General features: G+C 39.5%; 1 protein-coding gene across 4 annotated transcripts in view; it reads right to left on the bottom strand.

The window, feature by feature from the left end:
- LOC131677313 (uncharacterized) overlaps positions 1-16,057 on the bottom strand; it is a 456,877-nt gene that overhangs the window by 11,782 nt on the left and 429,038 nt on the right. For all 4 annotated transcript variants that reach the window (XM_058957049.1, XM_058957047.1, XM_058957050.1 and 1 more), the window contains one exon: positions 101-1,793. In XM_058957049.1, the coding sequence (XP_058813032.1) occupies positions 101-1,793 (1,693 nt within the window). The remainder of the gene's footprint in view (positions 1-100; positions 1,794-16,057) is intronic.

Genomic DNA, 16,057 nt, shown 5'->3' with positions numbered 1-16,057 from the left:
AGGATCTGTTGAACAGTGAAGATATAGAAATTCAGCGTTCTCGCTAATTTTGAGGCTCTATTCGCTTGTAACTCCAAATACAAATAAGCACAGTACTCACCGAATCCCGTCTCCTCCAGCAACGTCTTCTTCACCTCGTGCCCCTCGTCGTAGTCCGTCTTATCGTTGGTCTCTATATCCGCCCTCCGCGGCGGCTTTTCCACCGGGTTGACCTCCGTCAGTAGGCTCTTCTGCATCTCCATGATGACCGAACCACCGTCCAGCACCGATCCGTCCGTCGATTTGTCCAGCTTGGAGTTAACCAGTCCGTTCTCGCTGATCGAGGAGTTTTTCTTGAACTTGCGAGCTTTGCGGCAAACGCAGCACAGCACCACTATCGTGAGGATCAGAATGACCAGGATCGCGAGCACCACGAACAGCACAATCCACAGAATATCGTTGGTCCGGCTGGGCGTTTGTTTCGCCGGTTCCTTTTTTAGGTCGAAAAACTGCTCACTCTCGTCCGTACCGCCGGTATTGGTGGCTTTGCACACGTACGAACCCCGATCGGACGGTTTCAGACCAACGATCGTCAACTCCGACACCAAGATTTCGCTCGTATCCTTACCATTGGTTCGCACTGCGTAGGCGACATTCAGTCGTTTGTCATTCTTCGGGAAAGGCCGCTTGTGGAACAGCCAGTCTACCTTTGGCAGTGGGAGACCGGTGACCTTACAGATGAAGGTAGCATTTTCTCCCTCCGTCGGATAAACGATGCGATTTTCAATGATTTGCGGCCGACAGGCAAATTCGTCCAGGTGGATGTCGTTCCATTCCTTACCGGCCAGGAAGGGTGGTTGCGCGCAGGTTGTCGGCGATCGATACAGGCTGCGGGTAATAACAAACTCACTGAAATTGCGTAGAGCACAGCTACAGTTCCACGGATTGTTCGTCAGCGACAGACTGGTCAGTTTGTCCAGATTGATGAATGTCTCTTTGCGTAGCATTTGCAGCCGGTTGAAGTCCAGTTCGATCTGGGATAATGCTGGTACGTTGATGAAACTATGTTGTGCTATTCGGTAGATTAGATTATTGCGCAGTTCGATTTTGGTTAAAAATTTCAAGTTCTGGAACAGATTGTTCTCTATTCGTTCGATTTGATTGTGGTTCAGCATGATAACACGAAGTTTTTTCAAATCGTCAAACAAACCCGGATCCAGGCGTTTCAACTGATTGGTCGATAGATCCAGTTCGATTAGGATGGTTAAATTACGGAACGCATCCCGGTGCAAACTTTCGATTGTGCTATTTTTGATGTACAGTTTGTGCAGATTCTGCTGATGCGCTCGCATCAGCTCGTGGCCTCTGATTTCGCCAATGCGACTGTTTGATAGATCCAGTACCTGCAGCTCGGAGCTCAGGTCGTCCGGTATAAAGGTCAGACTCTGATTGCTACAGTCGGCATACCGTTTCCCGCTTTTCCAGCCGCACTTGCACTTGCTGCACTGTTGGGTGAAATCTTTCTTGGTATTTTCGCAGGCAATTCCAGTCATTAGCAGCACTCCCAGTAGTAGCAGCGTCCACTGCGGCAGCACTACCGCTGCTCGCCGTTTTCTCCTGCGCCGCTGCGGATCCATCGTTGCTGTTGGCGGCGTTGGTGATGGTGGCTCCGGAAGCGCTCCAGGATGGTGATGTATTGCGGAAATTATGAATCTGGTCCCGGTGCCGTTAGCTACTGCAATGGGTGTGCATTCAAGATTGCTGCTGCAGCTTGGGCGCTGTTTGCTGGTTGGCGTCCGAACGAGATTTCTAATCTGGAAATGGGACAGAGAGAGAGTGAACAAATAAAATTAGTTGCGATATTAATGCTGTTGGTTTAACGATAAGCGGTTGAATTTTTGGTGTGACAGTGGTAAATGGGGTTTTCTTTGAATTGCTAAGAAATGGGGGGTAATATCTGATACCTAGAAAGGAAACGGATTTTGCAAACAACGTAAAGTCGAACGAGTCGTAGCGGTATGTACAAGAGAGAAAAAAGTTTGAATAACACAGCTGTTTGTTTTTGACAACTGTTTGTTTACCTGTGTCCATGGGGTGCTCAAATAAATGCAGTATGTGCAGTATCCCATGGGGTTTTCGATTGATTGACACCGGTGTAGTGGAGTGCACTGAAATTGCACCGTTTTTGCACTTTCTAGCAGAAGTGCAGAAAACTGGGTAAGTTCCATTGACACTTCTGCTAGAAAGTGCAAAACCAGTGCAATCCACTACACCAGTGCCAATCTATCGAAAATCCCACCAGTCAAAAAGGCGGACGAACATAGTCAGGCGATTTAAACCGAGGGTCTGCCCCAAAGGGAAAAAGAGCGTGTCCGGATAAGAATAAGAAGAGTGGCAGAGTTGACAAACGCAAAACAGATTCAAGATAATCTGTATAAGGTGTATGCATGTGTGTACAATAATATTTTTGATGGCAAACGCTTTGAGAGGCTGAAAGCACTAGTTTCTATATTCAAAACATTGTTTTAATTAATTTCGTTTTTATTAACCTCTTTTTTGGGAAGTGAATCAGCATTTACGCAATGTCGATCTTGCCAATCGTAAAACCAAAACCCTCGCTTTACGTATGCCTATACCTTATCTGTACCATCTTGGGTTTTCACGTCATTTGCAGTTTGACAAGACCAAAATATGACAAGACCATAATTTGATGTTGGAACGGTCTATCCCTGAGAATGATCATAGGAAGGGTAATCCCTCGATTTAAACACTTTGACGCTTGATTCAACTCGCCTGTGCTAACTGCCCCTAGGAACAAATACAATTTAAAGGCAATTTCAATACTTAGACAAATTTTCTAGCGACTGAAAAGGACATGGTTGTTTTTCGCGTTTTTCTAACATGGCGGTTCATCTTTGTAAACAATTCGCGTGTTCTCGCTTGTATTTTGTTAGTCTAGTGCACTTCATTTAGCCAACGAATATGGGAAATTGTGGAATCGTGTGTAAGTAAGAACAAGATCCCTGACCTAAAGTTTTAACGAACGTCAGATTGTGGTACGTTTTAGTATGCAATACTAATTTCACCATTGATTCTTTTTATAGTTTGGTGGTGATTAATTAGAAGGCTGATAAGTTTATATGATTGTACGTCGATTCCCGGTTTACCATTTCCCGGAAAACCATTTTCCGGAATGTCATTTCCCAGAAAACCATTTCCCGGAATGTACCATTTCCCGGAAAACCATTTCCCGGAATGTACCATCTCCCAGAATATCATTTCCCGGAATGTACCATTTCCCGGAATACCATTACCCGGAATGTACTTTTTCTCGGTAATTATTTATACTATTGAAATCTAAAGTTAACATGTAATTTGAACTTTAAGAAAAATCCAGAGCTATGTTGACTTACATATGGGTCATTCCACGCGAAGTGATCAAAAAAATATGCAAACTTGAAATCGACCTTCACGGATTTGAACCAAATTTGAAGGAATTGTTCATCTAGGGCCAATATATAAAAACCCAAATTTTTGTGTCAATTGAACCACCCCCCGGGTCATGGAAGCACCCCCCGTTTTGGCAAATTGCCAAAACGCTTGATTTTCTTTTGATCATATCTCCGGTTCTATGTACTATAGAATCTAACCGTAAATTGGCTTTTGAAGAAAATTGTTCAAGGAGTCTAGAAATAATATTATTTTTTTGCCGGCAGTGCTGCCAACTATGCGATTTTTCAGTTAAATATTAAAACTTAGTTTTTCTCTCAATACATATATTTTAATTTTGAAAATTTTAATGCCATCGCGTTCCTCAGACATTTTTACATAAAAAACACTTATCATCCCAATATAATATGAGCGCATCCTGAGATATACCGTTTTTCCTCTATTCTTTATTTCACATTATTCCGCGACAAATAAAATTTACAATCAAGATATGATAAGCTTTATAGATATTGATTGACTGTGCTGGAATAAAACATGAAGACATTATTCTGCATTCCAAGTTTTTGTTTGGTTCGCTTGACACCTTATCTTTGCTCTCTAATCATATTAATAAAAAACAAGCGCTCATAAACCAATAAAGTACCAGAAAACAGATTATGCTTAAAAAAGGCAATGTCTCAAAGAAGATTGTTATGAATTATTAATTTCCAAAAAAGCACTCAAATTTTAAAGAAGACATTCAAAAATATTTTTTCATGATTTGCTCATCTCCAAAAGAAGGCGAATAAGCTCATAGAATAACAATTATAATTCAAAAAGTTATAACCCCATAGAAAATCCTCCCGATTTTCCCACCGACTAAATCGGCTTGCGTCGGCACAATCGGCCGACTATGCCACCAATTAATCGGTCGATTGTTGCACCAACTCTTATGGGGGTTTAACATCGACGTCAGCCGACGCGACAACCGATTAAATATGACAGACGAAATCTGTAGAAATCGGTCTATTTCAACCAATTAAATCGATCGATTAGTTGATAGTTTAAAACTGGAACCAGATTCACACAGATTAAATCTGGCGATTATTATGGTGACGAAAATTGTCCACCGACGAAACCCGTCTTGGTCGTTTAATTAATCTGTCGACCTCGAAGCACCCGTTTTCGTCGGTCGACTGTGAAATTTATGAACTGTCAAATTTTCTATGGGAAAGGTATGTTAGGATCACTAGTACTTAAATCCAATAAAACACCAAGAATATTTTGAAAGAGTTCTTAAAAGAATGTGAAACTACATAGAAATAGAAAGTACATATAAATCAAAAACATGCCAAAAATAACGACAAGGAAGCATGCATGTATAAGAAAGAAAAACCGCAGATTTTTTAGATGATAGAATATATCTGAAGCATTGTTGAGATGTTATTCTAACTTACATTTAAAATCAATAAAATTCCAAACATATTTCCAAACTACTTTTTATGTTCTAAAGTAGAGAGAATTTCGTAGTTTGTATGACATTTGCTGCGTAGCAAGTGTAATCAAAATGAGTGGTGGCAAGGTACGTGGTTTAATTTATTTTCCGGGAAATGGTATTCCGGGAAATGGTTTTCCGGGAAATGGAACATTCTGGGAAATGGTTTTTCCGGGAAATGGTACATTCCGAGAAATGGTTTTCTGGGAAATGGTACATTCCGGGAAATGGTTTTCCGGGAAATAGTACATTCTGGGATATGGTTTTCCGGTATATGGTATACCGGGAAATGGTATTTCGCGAAATGACGTACAACCGTTTATATGAGTAGATAATGAATCCTAAAATATGCATTATTTATGATTTTCATATTAGGCAATTAAGGGCGATTAAATGGTGCGTTCTGTGGGCGATTTGGTGGCGATTTAAGGTCGAGTAGGGCGGTGAAAAAATGACGGCGGCAAATCGTACAAATGTTGCCATTGAGATCCCCTCCCATTTGTCGGCAAATTTAAGGGCAAGTAGCGCATCCGAGTTGGCAAATAGCCCCCCGTTAGCCAGCAAAATGCCCTTTTTGACTGGGATTCAATTTGATACGGCTGGATGTTGTTGGCTCGAATCAAAACTTGTCGAAAGTAAACAAAGTTCATTTCATATCGTCAAACTGGCGCCTAGGTGGTGAAATCGTTGGAATTCGTTGGAATTCAACGGGGTGCTGGATTTTAGTTAGAATCGATTGTGTTACTGGTGCCGGAAAACGAATTAGAACCAGCTAAAATTCCGACTCATTTACGGTGGAACTTTACTGGGTTCCGGTAACCATCAGATACCCTTTAGGAACCTCTGTTTAAGGGGTACCATTTCGATGTGGCTTAGCCGCATAACCGAGGCCTAGGAACCGAAGCGACGCAAAGCCGCTGAGGATCCGCCGGGAGAGGTGCTCACCGACCCGCCGTCGGATGTAAGTGAGCCTGTGATCCCCTTGTTTGCCCGGCTTACTCAAACATAGGGGCTATCCCTAGTTTAAGTCCGACTGAGCGGTAGCGAACAGAATTTTCTGCGAGGGACTGCAAAGTAGATGTAAAAATTGAAATGAAATGCATTTTTCTAATTTGATGCAAATTTGTTATACATTATTAGCGTGATCTGTCCCTAGGGTCATAATGTATACGAGGAAAAAGGCTCTTAACTACCCATTGTATGATCGAACATGAAATAAAATAATGTTCGATATTATACCAGGCAATAGTTATTCTACTATGAAAAAACCATACAAGAAAAGGTTTTTAAATGTTTGATAAAATGTTTGGCATATGGTACACATATATACGAGCAGTGTTTTACTGGGCATTCGTTCAAATGTTTATACAAGTATTTTATACTTATTTCTTCGAACCTGGCAATCCGTTCTCTGTGCTAACATTTATGAATAACAATTTTACACAGTTCAATCGACGAAATTGATTATTCAATGCCACATTTCTGGTTTATTAAACCAACCATTATATTTTGTGGCATTAATTATTTTCATATTTTGTTGAATCGCATCGGATGTTTATCGATTCAAACAACTAGTTACAATTTATTAAAGCATATAAACAAATCATAGTGTACCCGAATGTTTTCTTCATTGGTACAAAATGAGTAAATCGGAAAAAAAATCGGTTGGATGTATCCCGAAAAACTACAGGTGGTAAGTCAACATTAGTTTGTTTACTTCATTCCGTGAACAATGGTTTCCAATTTACAAAGTCAATTTTGCAAGTTTCCGCCCACACTAACAATAACAAAATTTCCCAATCCAATCAGATTTTAACCCTCTGCAGCAAAAAATTTGTATGAAAATGCAATTTTCGGATTACTTTTCCGAACGAATGCGATTTGCATTTTCAATGACGACAATAAAATACTGTAAGAACCATATTCGTTCGAGAACTCTATCCATCGTGTCACAGCATAAGATTGGTGGTCTGTCAAAATGAAAGATAAATTGTGATGTGAATATATGATTTAAACAGTTTGCAGGACAGAATAATATTTCATAAAATGAATTTTTACTTATTTAATCACACCATTTCTACGAACGGTTAGTGGGCTTGCAGTGGATGAACTATTGAATCCCTACCACTCTGGCTTGCAGGCTTCTATGGCACAGCAACCAATCATGCATATCCCATATACTCACAGTATCAGCATTTGGTGGAATGTTTGCTCTCACTAGAAAAATATATGTTTTGCATAAATTACCCATTCGATACTGTTCCCATCAGGATAATGTAGCCATTCCGGTGCTCAGAACTGTCCTTTTTGCGAAACGGAGCACATGAAGTACATGCATCAGGTCATAGTTGAAGCTAATGGTTGCTGAGTAGGCAATACGACCCAGCAGGATGTGACGTTATGGGGGGAGGGAAATCAATAATGCGGAATGTTGGAAATTTCAATCAACACACGAGCAGCTGATGGCAATGGTGGTCCTTTCGGTACGTCAAGCTCCGAAACTAGGAGAACTTTGTGAATTTTGTTGGAGCTATCCAAGGGATAAACTGTTCCTAAGCGCGTATTTGTCCCATGTTCTATGGGATTCCATATCTATATGGGACTGATTTGCGATTATGGACAATAAAGCGTAGTATGATTAGTCCAAGTGCGAATAGATTTTCAATTTCCTTAATTAAATTATCCCGTATGAAATTACTTTCATCAGCAAACTTCATAAGGTTACTTCAGACAAATATGGTATCCAGTCTAGTATCCAGTGGTGTTGGCGAAAGTAGGTTAATCAATTTTTCTACTTCTAATTCGGTAGAGTCAGTGGCGGATCCAGAGGGGGGGTCTTGGGGGTCCGGACCCCCCCCCCCCCCCGAAATTTTTTAACTTCATGAGAAATTTTTAAAGTAGTTTCTATTTTAAATTCATTCTAAATTCTAAAACATTCCACATCAGATTCGTTCACCAAAGCTGATTTTAATTAAATGAGGGTATTACATATTACTTATTTTACAATGAACATTTCAAAATCGAAATTTCGGACCCCCTCCGAAATTTTTTTCTGGATCCGCTCCTGGGTAGAGTAAAAGTCCTGGAAAAATAATCTACAGAAACCTGAAACTATCTTATTATGTAGGTTCTCTAGCAAAAGTTAACCTCATTTTCGTCGTAGTTCGTTGTACTGTTTATTATATGAACCTCGAACTTTGTTTCGTCAATGATGTTGTTCGCTTCGGTGATTTGATCACAGATCTTAGCACAGCATTATCACCACGGCATTTGTCAGTGGATTTTGGCAGTTGGCTTATACGCCCAAATCATATGTTTGTCGAGATTTTGTCCATTAGAATGATACAAGTAAAATTTTGAATTATTTTTAATAAGCTAAGCCGCAAGTAGTTCAAGTGCTATTTTACATATTCATTGCATTGGGCTTAAAGGATTTAGCAGCAACGCACGTTTCACAAGACAAAAAAATGCTTTTGAAATAAATAATATGAATGTCGAAAAACAGTCATTACGAAATGTATGCACTTGATCGCGATTATTTAAAAAAATGTCGTTTTATTTACGATATTCAAAATAGTTTCACTGATAATCTAGCTCCGAATGTCAAAAATATTTCAGTAGGGCACGTAACCATGCAGAAGAGAAAAATATTGAAAATACAAGATAACGCGCGAATGACCTCATGATGAATGATGTTCCCCATATTATTAGGTTCTTTACTGATACAGCTAACCTCACTTTTCTTGACAGTTCACTAGTACCGCAGAGAACATATAGCTAAAACAAACTTTCCTGGAAAACTTGTGTAAACATTTAAATCAGTGGCGTAGCCAAAAATTTGGTTTGGAGGGGGTTTTGATGAAAGTCGCAAATTTTTTGAAAAAATCTTAAAATTTAATATGAGTTTGATAAATTATTGAAAACTCAAAAACATAAGTAGTCTAACTGACGTCATTCCAGTCTACAAACAAGAAGGATCAACATGGAACAGTTTTCAAACCTCTACAGATTATTTTCTTGTATTATTTGTTATTATTTGTTTTAAATCCAGTTCCCTTATTTTTTTTGTAAGCTTCAAAGGCACCTTGAACGCAATGTGAATTTATTATTTAATTACCACAGAAGAGATTTATCAAATACAGTAATTTCAGAATAGCTTGTTGTAAAGGTTTTCTACTACTATATTTCGATACTCTGAATATGTGGGATATTTATGTCTTTGACAAAGTTGTTTGAAATAGCACTTTCGAAAACTTTGCTGGAGACATTAAGTCTCGACCCAAATTTGCTTGAAGAGTAATTCTTCTCTATAATTACTTCTAGGAGGATTAACCGTCAAATTATTCTATCAGCAGATGAACAGTTTTACGTTTTGAAATTCTTCAATGTTAACATCGAAATTTGGCAGTTTCGAATGAATGTGATCGTGACTGTTAAAAATTTATCGAGCATTAATTTTACTTTTCTTCATTAGTCAACCTCACAACTTGCAGTACGTAGTACACCAAATTTTAGTACGCCATTCATTGCATCCTGCTAAGAGGCTATTCATATAGTTGATAATACAACAAAAATCCAATGCTCATAAAACCGATCCTGACCTACTAGAGACAAAATTACATCAGCTTTCAACTAGTTTCAGAAATGTTATTTTTGTTGTCAACCATATTGAATTGTTGTCTAAACTCTACACAATCTAAAAAAATACATTTTCAGCAAATGTTGAAATGTATGCAAATTTTCGGTAAACATGCTTATGTTTTATATGCAATCAACCTATTCAAATTTAGATTCCCATTCGAAAAATTGTCTCTAATCCATATAATGAAGCATCTTTCCAAAAATGAGCTCATAATAATTCAGACAGTTATTTTATTTTACATTGAAGTAATTTGACAACTATGGGATTTTGGCTAAGAGATAAGTTACAAGATCCCCTTCCCACAATTTTCCAAAAGTTCTCATGACGCTTTAAACACAGTTCTCAATGTAGTGATCAGAGAATATTTTTCCAAAAATATTTTGTGGAATATTAAATTAAATTCGTCAGTATCAATTTTTTTTCAATCCAATTAATTTTGGTTTGGGGGGGTTTTAACCCCCAAAACCCCCCCCTGGCTACGCCACTGATTTAAATGAAAATATGTTGAAAATCACCATCGCATACAGGTTCGTATGCATGAATCATTATTGTATCCAAGTTTGCTGGCCGATCGCTAAGAGAAGAGAAGACAATCGCGTAGCCAATTTGATCCAGTCCTAACCTCAATATTGAACCAGCTTCTGATTGGTCGTTTTGCCAATCATAAGCGTTTATTATATTTACCAACGGGATGGAAAACAGTGCTGTTGAATCTATTCTGGCTACTTTTCATACACATCAACATTTCATGCAAATTGAATAAAAGTCCTGAATGACGATATATTTACGTGTACTCTTAAGAGAGACACGAATAAAAATTAAATTAATTTTTTAAAGGCAGCTTATGCATTGTAAATTGTTGGTTGAGGTGCGATTTTCGAGGTACAATTATTTTCAGCAATTACGAAAAGCATACAATAGGAATCTGGCAACGATGAACGCTTGTTGTCATTAGATTTACTGCCGGGCCTAGTCGGTAAAATTAAGAAGAGCAAGACGCCTGTTGTCGTCTCTTCTCTTAGGCCGATCGTGACAAGTTGCTACTGGCTGGTGGCATTTGAAAACAATAGTTTTATTTCATACACACATTGAAAACTTTACTTGTATGTCAGTTCTCAGTGCTAGTACTGTTTACATGGACTTAGAAAAATTTGTGGACGACTAGATTCGCTCGAAGCAAATCGCAAAGAATTTTTCTAAGTCCATGTAAACAGTACAAGCGAACTGTCAAAAATGAACACTCAGTTTATTTGTGACGTCACCGTAAAAAATTCAATGTTTCAATTGAGTTCTACAAGATGACGACACGAATGAACTCATGATGAATAAAGTTCATGTTTTGTCAATTCTCGGTGGTTTGTTTACTTTGTCAGTTGCGTGAGTTAGAGTGCAACGGGTGCTCATCTGTTACATTCCAACTCACGTAACTCCAATGTAAACAAACCACCGAGAATTGTCAAATGAAGTTCATCCGGCTCATTTTGTGAGGTTATATCGGTTGATGTAAAACCTAATAGCCTACACGTATACGAAAAACAACCTAAAATCTCGGGGTATCGTGGAGGAAGGTAAAATTAGGTAAATCGTGTTAAAGGTAGTTTCCATTTAACTACGGCAAAAATCACAACTCATTGATAGGCTTTATATACTCAACCTTGAATTCAATATACTAAAATTTAAGATGAATTTTCCTAATTTTGAGTATACCCCAAACAACTCAAAAGTACCTTATTTCACGGAAGTCCTCGACTGAGTCGAATCTCTCGTTTTGTTTTTGACAACACTAATAAGTGCGAAAGTGATGCACAACTCAAAAGTAAGATAAAAGAACTTATTTTTTGCGTGTGCCACTCGCCGGCGTGTATTCCCAGTAAAGTTGAACCGGAATACTAGCTGGAACCACCCGGAATTCCGGCTTATTTCCTGCTGAACTTTATCGGGTTTTAACCCGCCTAGCCACCATTTCGTTTATTGGGTCATGTTTGACAATTCTCGGCAGGGATGCCAGGTACACAAATTTATCTGTGTTTCACAGATTTGCAATGTTCAGTGCAGATTTTTAGAACTGCACAGATTTCCAGTTTTCTGTTTCAATGTACATATTTGCACAGTTTTCTGCGGACAGATTTCAAGTGGTCGTCAGTAGCGCGAGTTCGAATGCAACGGATGTTCTTCTGTTAAATTCAAACTCAGGTAACTCCCATGTAAATCTAAGACAAAACACGACAATAGCGGTAGGGGGAGGGGGTCATTTTTGTTCCAATTTGCCGTCACAATGTTCCAACTCCTGATTGGTTGATTCTGACTTTTTGCACTGCACGCAATGTTCCTGCAGGGATAGCGACATGATGTTTTGCAGTGTTGCTATGTTTATAGGAAAATGTTAAAATTACTTTTGACAAAAAAGGTTAAAAGAGTAAAAATGATTAAAAAAACAGAAACTGTGCGGCAAAGTAGAACAAGTAATTATCACACGTATACGTGGTTGATTAACAAAAATAAGGCAGCAACCAAACCATAACCTAAAAAATTTCAGAAAATCACCAAACCATACTAAACACCCATGACATAGAAAAACGGTGCCCTTGCAAGCATCACATAATGTAACAAGAATCTCTTTTCATTAAAGCAACACTGTTCGGAAGATTTCGGATTGTCACGCCTTCCCTCTAAGAACGGTTGGTTTCAAAATCGTCCAATGAAGGACGTTCGTTGGACCAATTTGGACAACGTGCAAATAACCGTTCAACAAACGTCCATCGTTGGACCCGTGTTGAACGATTTTGAAATAATTTTTTGGACACCGAAAATTATCAAACAAAGTTCATCCGGTTGATTTTGTAGGGTTATGTCGGTTGGAGTTAAACATGATTGTCATAGGTTTTATGGAGCACATGAGGATCGTGATGGTCAAACTCTTCCTGAGCGAAGAGGGCATAACGATGTGAGTGGCGTAGCTCTCTTGTATATTTCTGCGAGAGTATTTAAAGCGTCTTTTAAGAGCTTTCATCTTCATGATTCTGTGCATTTGGCACACCGGGCTACAATGGTACATTTGCTTGTATTTAGTTCGCGATTGCCGTTCAAAATCTTCACTCACTGGAAAGAGATCCTAGAAACAGCCAACTCCCTTCACCCCACGTATAACCACACACCAAAAAATAATGAAATTTAAACGACATGTAAATCAATACGAATGTAAACATACAAGCTTGAATCGAAAATTTGAGCTTCAGAAAGCATGTGATTTTACACTTTCGTTTGTGTGGTATTACATGTCATTTATTTTACAGCAATATTGGATTAAAAATACATTAAAGTGCATTGGTATCCCCTTTAATGAAGCTGTAATTTTCAATAAACGTGTAAAATTAAAGCAAAATGCGTTGAAGAAAGCACAACAAGTTGTGTGTGTTTGTGATGGAGCTTAATTTTACATTTATATTCATGCTTCAAATATGTGCATGAAAATAAATTTAAAATTACAAAATATTTTTTTCTGATAGTCACACCATCGATTACAACAATGTGAACGGGCTTGTAGACGCTGTGGTCTTTCATAGAATACTTGTCGTCAGTAATGTCATGTGTGGTTTTAGATAGAAGTTCTCCGGGCGAAATTTCAAGATGTCTTTGAAGGCTGAATATTTCTGCGTACGTTCTTTCGAAATCTTTAGAATACTTAGCGGACAATCTTTGACCCGACAGAAGATTGGATATGGTCCGACCGAGCTCAATGCGTATGAAGTCGGAGTCTTCGATGAGGAATCTTTCTTGACGTCCATTTCACCCGATGGGTCTTATGAATGGGAAATTCATTTATAGGTGGGTCACGAGCAAGGCACACTTCTCTGACTGATAGCATTAAATCTGCCGAATGAACGGCGCCGGTGGTTGAGTGGTAAGCGTGACCGCCACTCATTCCAGTTGGCCTGGGTTCAATTCCAGTCGAGGTCGTTGAGATTTTTCTGAGGTGAAAAAAGCTATAGTCACGTCTCTCTTCGGAAGGGAAGTAAGGCCGTTGGTCCCCGGTCCATGAGTCGATGGATCGATTTCTAGTCCAGATAGTGGAGTCACCTCTCTGGCGTCGGTAAAGAAGAAGTAGAATCCAACTTCTATACCTACTAACAAATATCCTCCTCCCGTGATACTTGTGGAGTGCGCAGTAGTATATACGGCCTCTAGCAAAAGCGAGCTATGTTCGGACCTAGCCGGCGCCGGTATTGATCAAGAAATACTTTAGGATTACCGGGAGTAGCACACTGGAAAATGTTTCGCTACTCCCAAGCATAATTATCTACTGATTTCCTGTGCACCTTCAGCTAGTCCAGAACGATAATGGAGTAGCAGCCAGGGGTGGTCACACAAGCTCAAGCTGATGGGTTAAATCTGTTCAATGTTCCATCGGTGTATTTCGCCTTCTATACATATTGGGTGATGAAATAATAAACCTGGGGGTCTGCGATGTAATGTAAACTAATAGATTGTCGCACCAAAATGCTATTAATTACAAATCACAATTTCTCTCCTGACCGGGAATACAACGGACGCACTCACAATCTGTTCGTGGGTTTTAAGGCGGCGTACGATTCAGTAACACTAAACGAACTGTGTCAGATAACGCTTGAACATGGCTTACCGATAAGGCTGAGTAAGCTGATTAGTATGACACTGCATGAGACAAAATCATGCATCAAAATAGCCGGAGAGACATCCGCCTCGTTTGTGACATTGGATGGATTGATGGATGGATCGTTACACTTTCTAAGCTATTGCTCAACTTACTGCTTAAAGGTGCCATACACAGATCTTGTGTACGAAGGAACGGAACCATTTTCACGAGATCTCACAGGTTTGTTGGCTTTGCATCATAGGCGTTGATCGCAAAGCAGTGGAAGAGTCATTTGTGCCATTTAAAAGGTTACGATTCAACTTAGAAGTACTTACTTTTTAGCCCCATCTCGTACTGAAATCTTCCTTCTTTTGCTTCAACGCTTCCAGAATACGCACGCATAAAGGTGGCTTTAAACAATTTTCTCCTTAGTGAAGAAAAAATAGTTTTTACCTAAATTTCTCTCCACTAAGAAGTAATAGAGCATAGAACGGAAAGCAGCCATCAAAATTAAGAAATTGTAAATGATTGCGAAAAAGTAGCGATTTCGGACTGCGACCAAACTGTCCGATACATCCATTCTGTTAATATATAAAAGACCCACGGCTCAGTAAAGCTAACGCATTAAGCCGTGGCAAATAAAATTATTTATTAAACAAAACCTGCCAATTCACAGCATGTAACAGTGTGCCAGCTTGTAAAGAATGCCAGAAATTTACCCTACAAGTGGCTGAAATTGACGCATGTTGTCGAAAACTGCAATAGTGTGAAAATAGGCCAAACAATCAACATTCACTGTTCTGCACAAGTGGTGGTGGTAGCTCTGTTTCCGATTCCAGTCAGCTCTACGAGGCTTTGGTTAAAAATAATGTCTTTCACGAAGAACGAACCTCTGGACGTCCGGTTAAACCATTTGGGCTCCAACGGGAAACCCTAGCAAGATAATTTGAATGGTCGCGAAGCAAATCTCATCGTGATTCGAAGGTTGTAAATATCGGTGGATACCGGTTAAACCATCTGGTTCAACCGAGTCGAACAGATTGATGTCTGCACAAAATGAGGCCAAAGTTTAATACAGCAACCGAAAGGGGAAAGGTGATAGACATTTCCAAGCATATGAAATTGTCGCCAAGAATTATCTGGTTTGGCAGGCTATCTGTATCTGTGGCTTTCATTGAAACCGGAACCATTAACCAGGAATTTTACGTGTCCGGAGAAAACGTCTGCTGTCCTGAGCTGGAGTAACACATTCCGTCCCGTTTTGTCCGAATGTGGCATCCAACCATTACGGAACGAGGCCATGGTCTATATCGCCAACAATCCCCTCACATGCCATATTTCTGCCCAGTCTTCCCAAATGAACATTGTACACAATGTTCATTCGGGTTCTGTGCTGATATTAAAGCCACACTTCGTGTACGAGCTCGAACAGGCTATTTCGTACCAAACCGCAAGCACAGGTTCGCCTGCACAACACTAACCAATGTACGTACACGGTGTGCGTACACATAGGTTCGTGGCACCAGTTTTCTCTTTTTCACTCTCATCATCACTAGCGTTGACTTTTTTGCCTTGTGTGAATCATTCTCGTGTACGCGCCCGGTATACGCACACGGATGCTTGAACTAGAGTTTATACCTCGTTCTCTTGGGTTCGATGTTCGAGGCGAACCTGTACATCGAGACGAAGCATGTTTGAGGTTGAACGCGTGTACGAATTATTGTACACAGGTACAAACTTGTCTATGTTCATGGGAAGTCTGTTTCTGCCAAATCGAGGAATATTGGGCCATCTTCAAACAGAACCGAAAAACATTGGAAAACGAGAAACAACAAATTGAAAATAAACGAATGGCAGGAGATAAACGAAAGGATCGGCAATTCGTATTCGGTCAACAACC

Source organism: Topomyia yanbarensis, chromosome 1 (assembly GCF_030247195.1).
Source record: "Topomyia yanbarensis strain Yona2022 chromosome 1, ASM3024719v1, whole genome shotgun sequence".
Lineage (NCBI taxonomy): Eukaryota > Metazoa > Arthropoda > Insecta > Diptera > Culicidae > Topomyia > Topomyia yanbarensis.
Note: the sequence above shows the minus strand (reverse complement) of the source record. Positions and strands in the feature narration are given on the sequence as shown.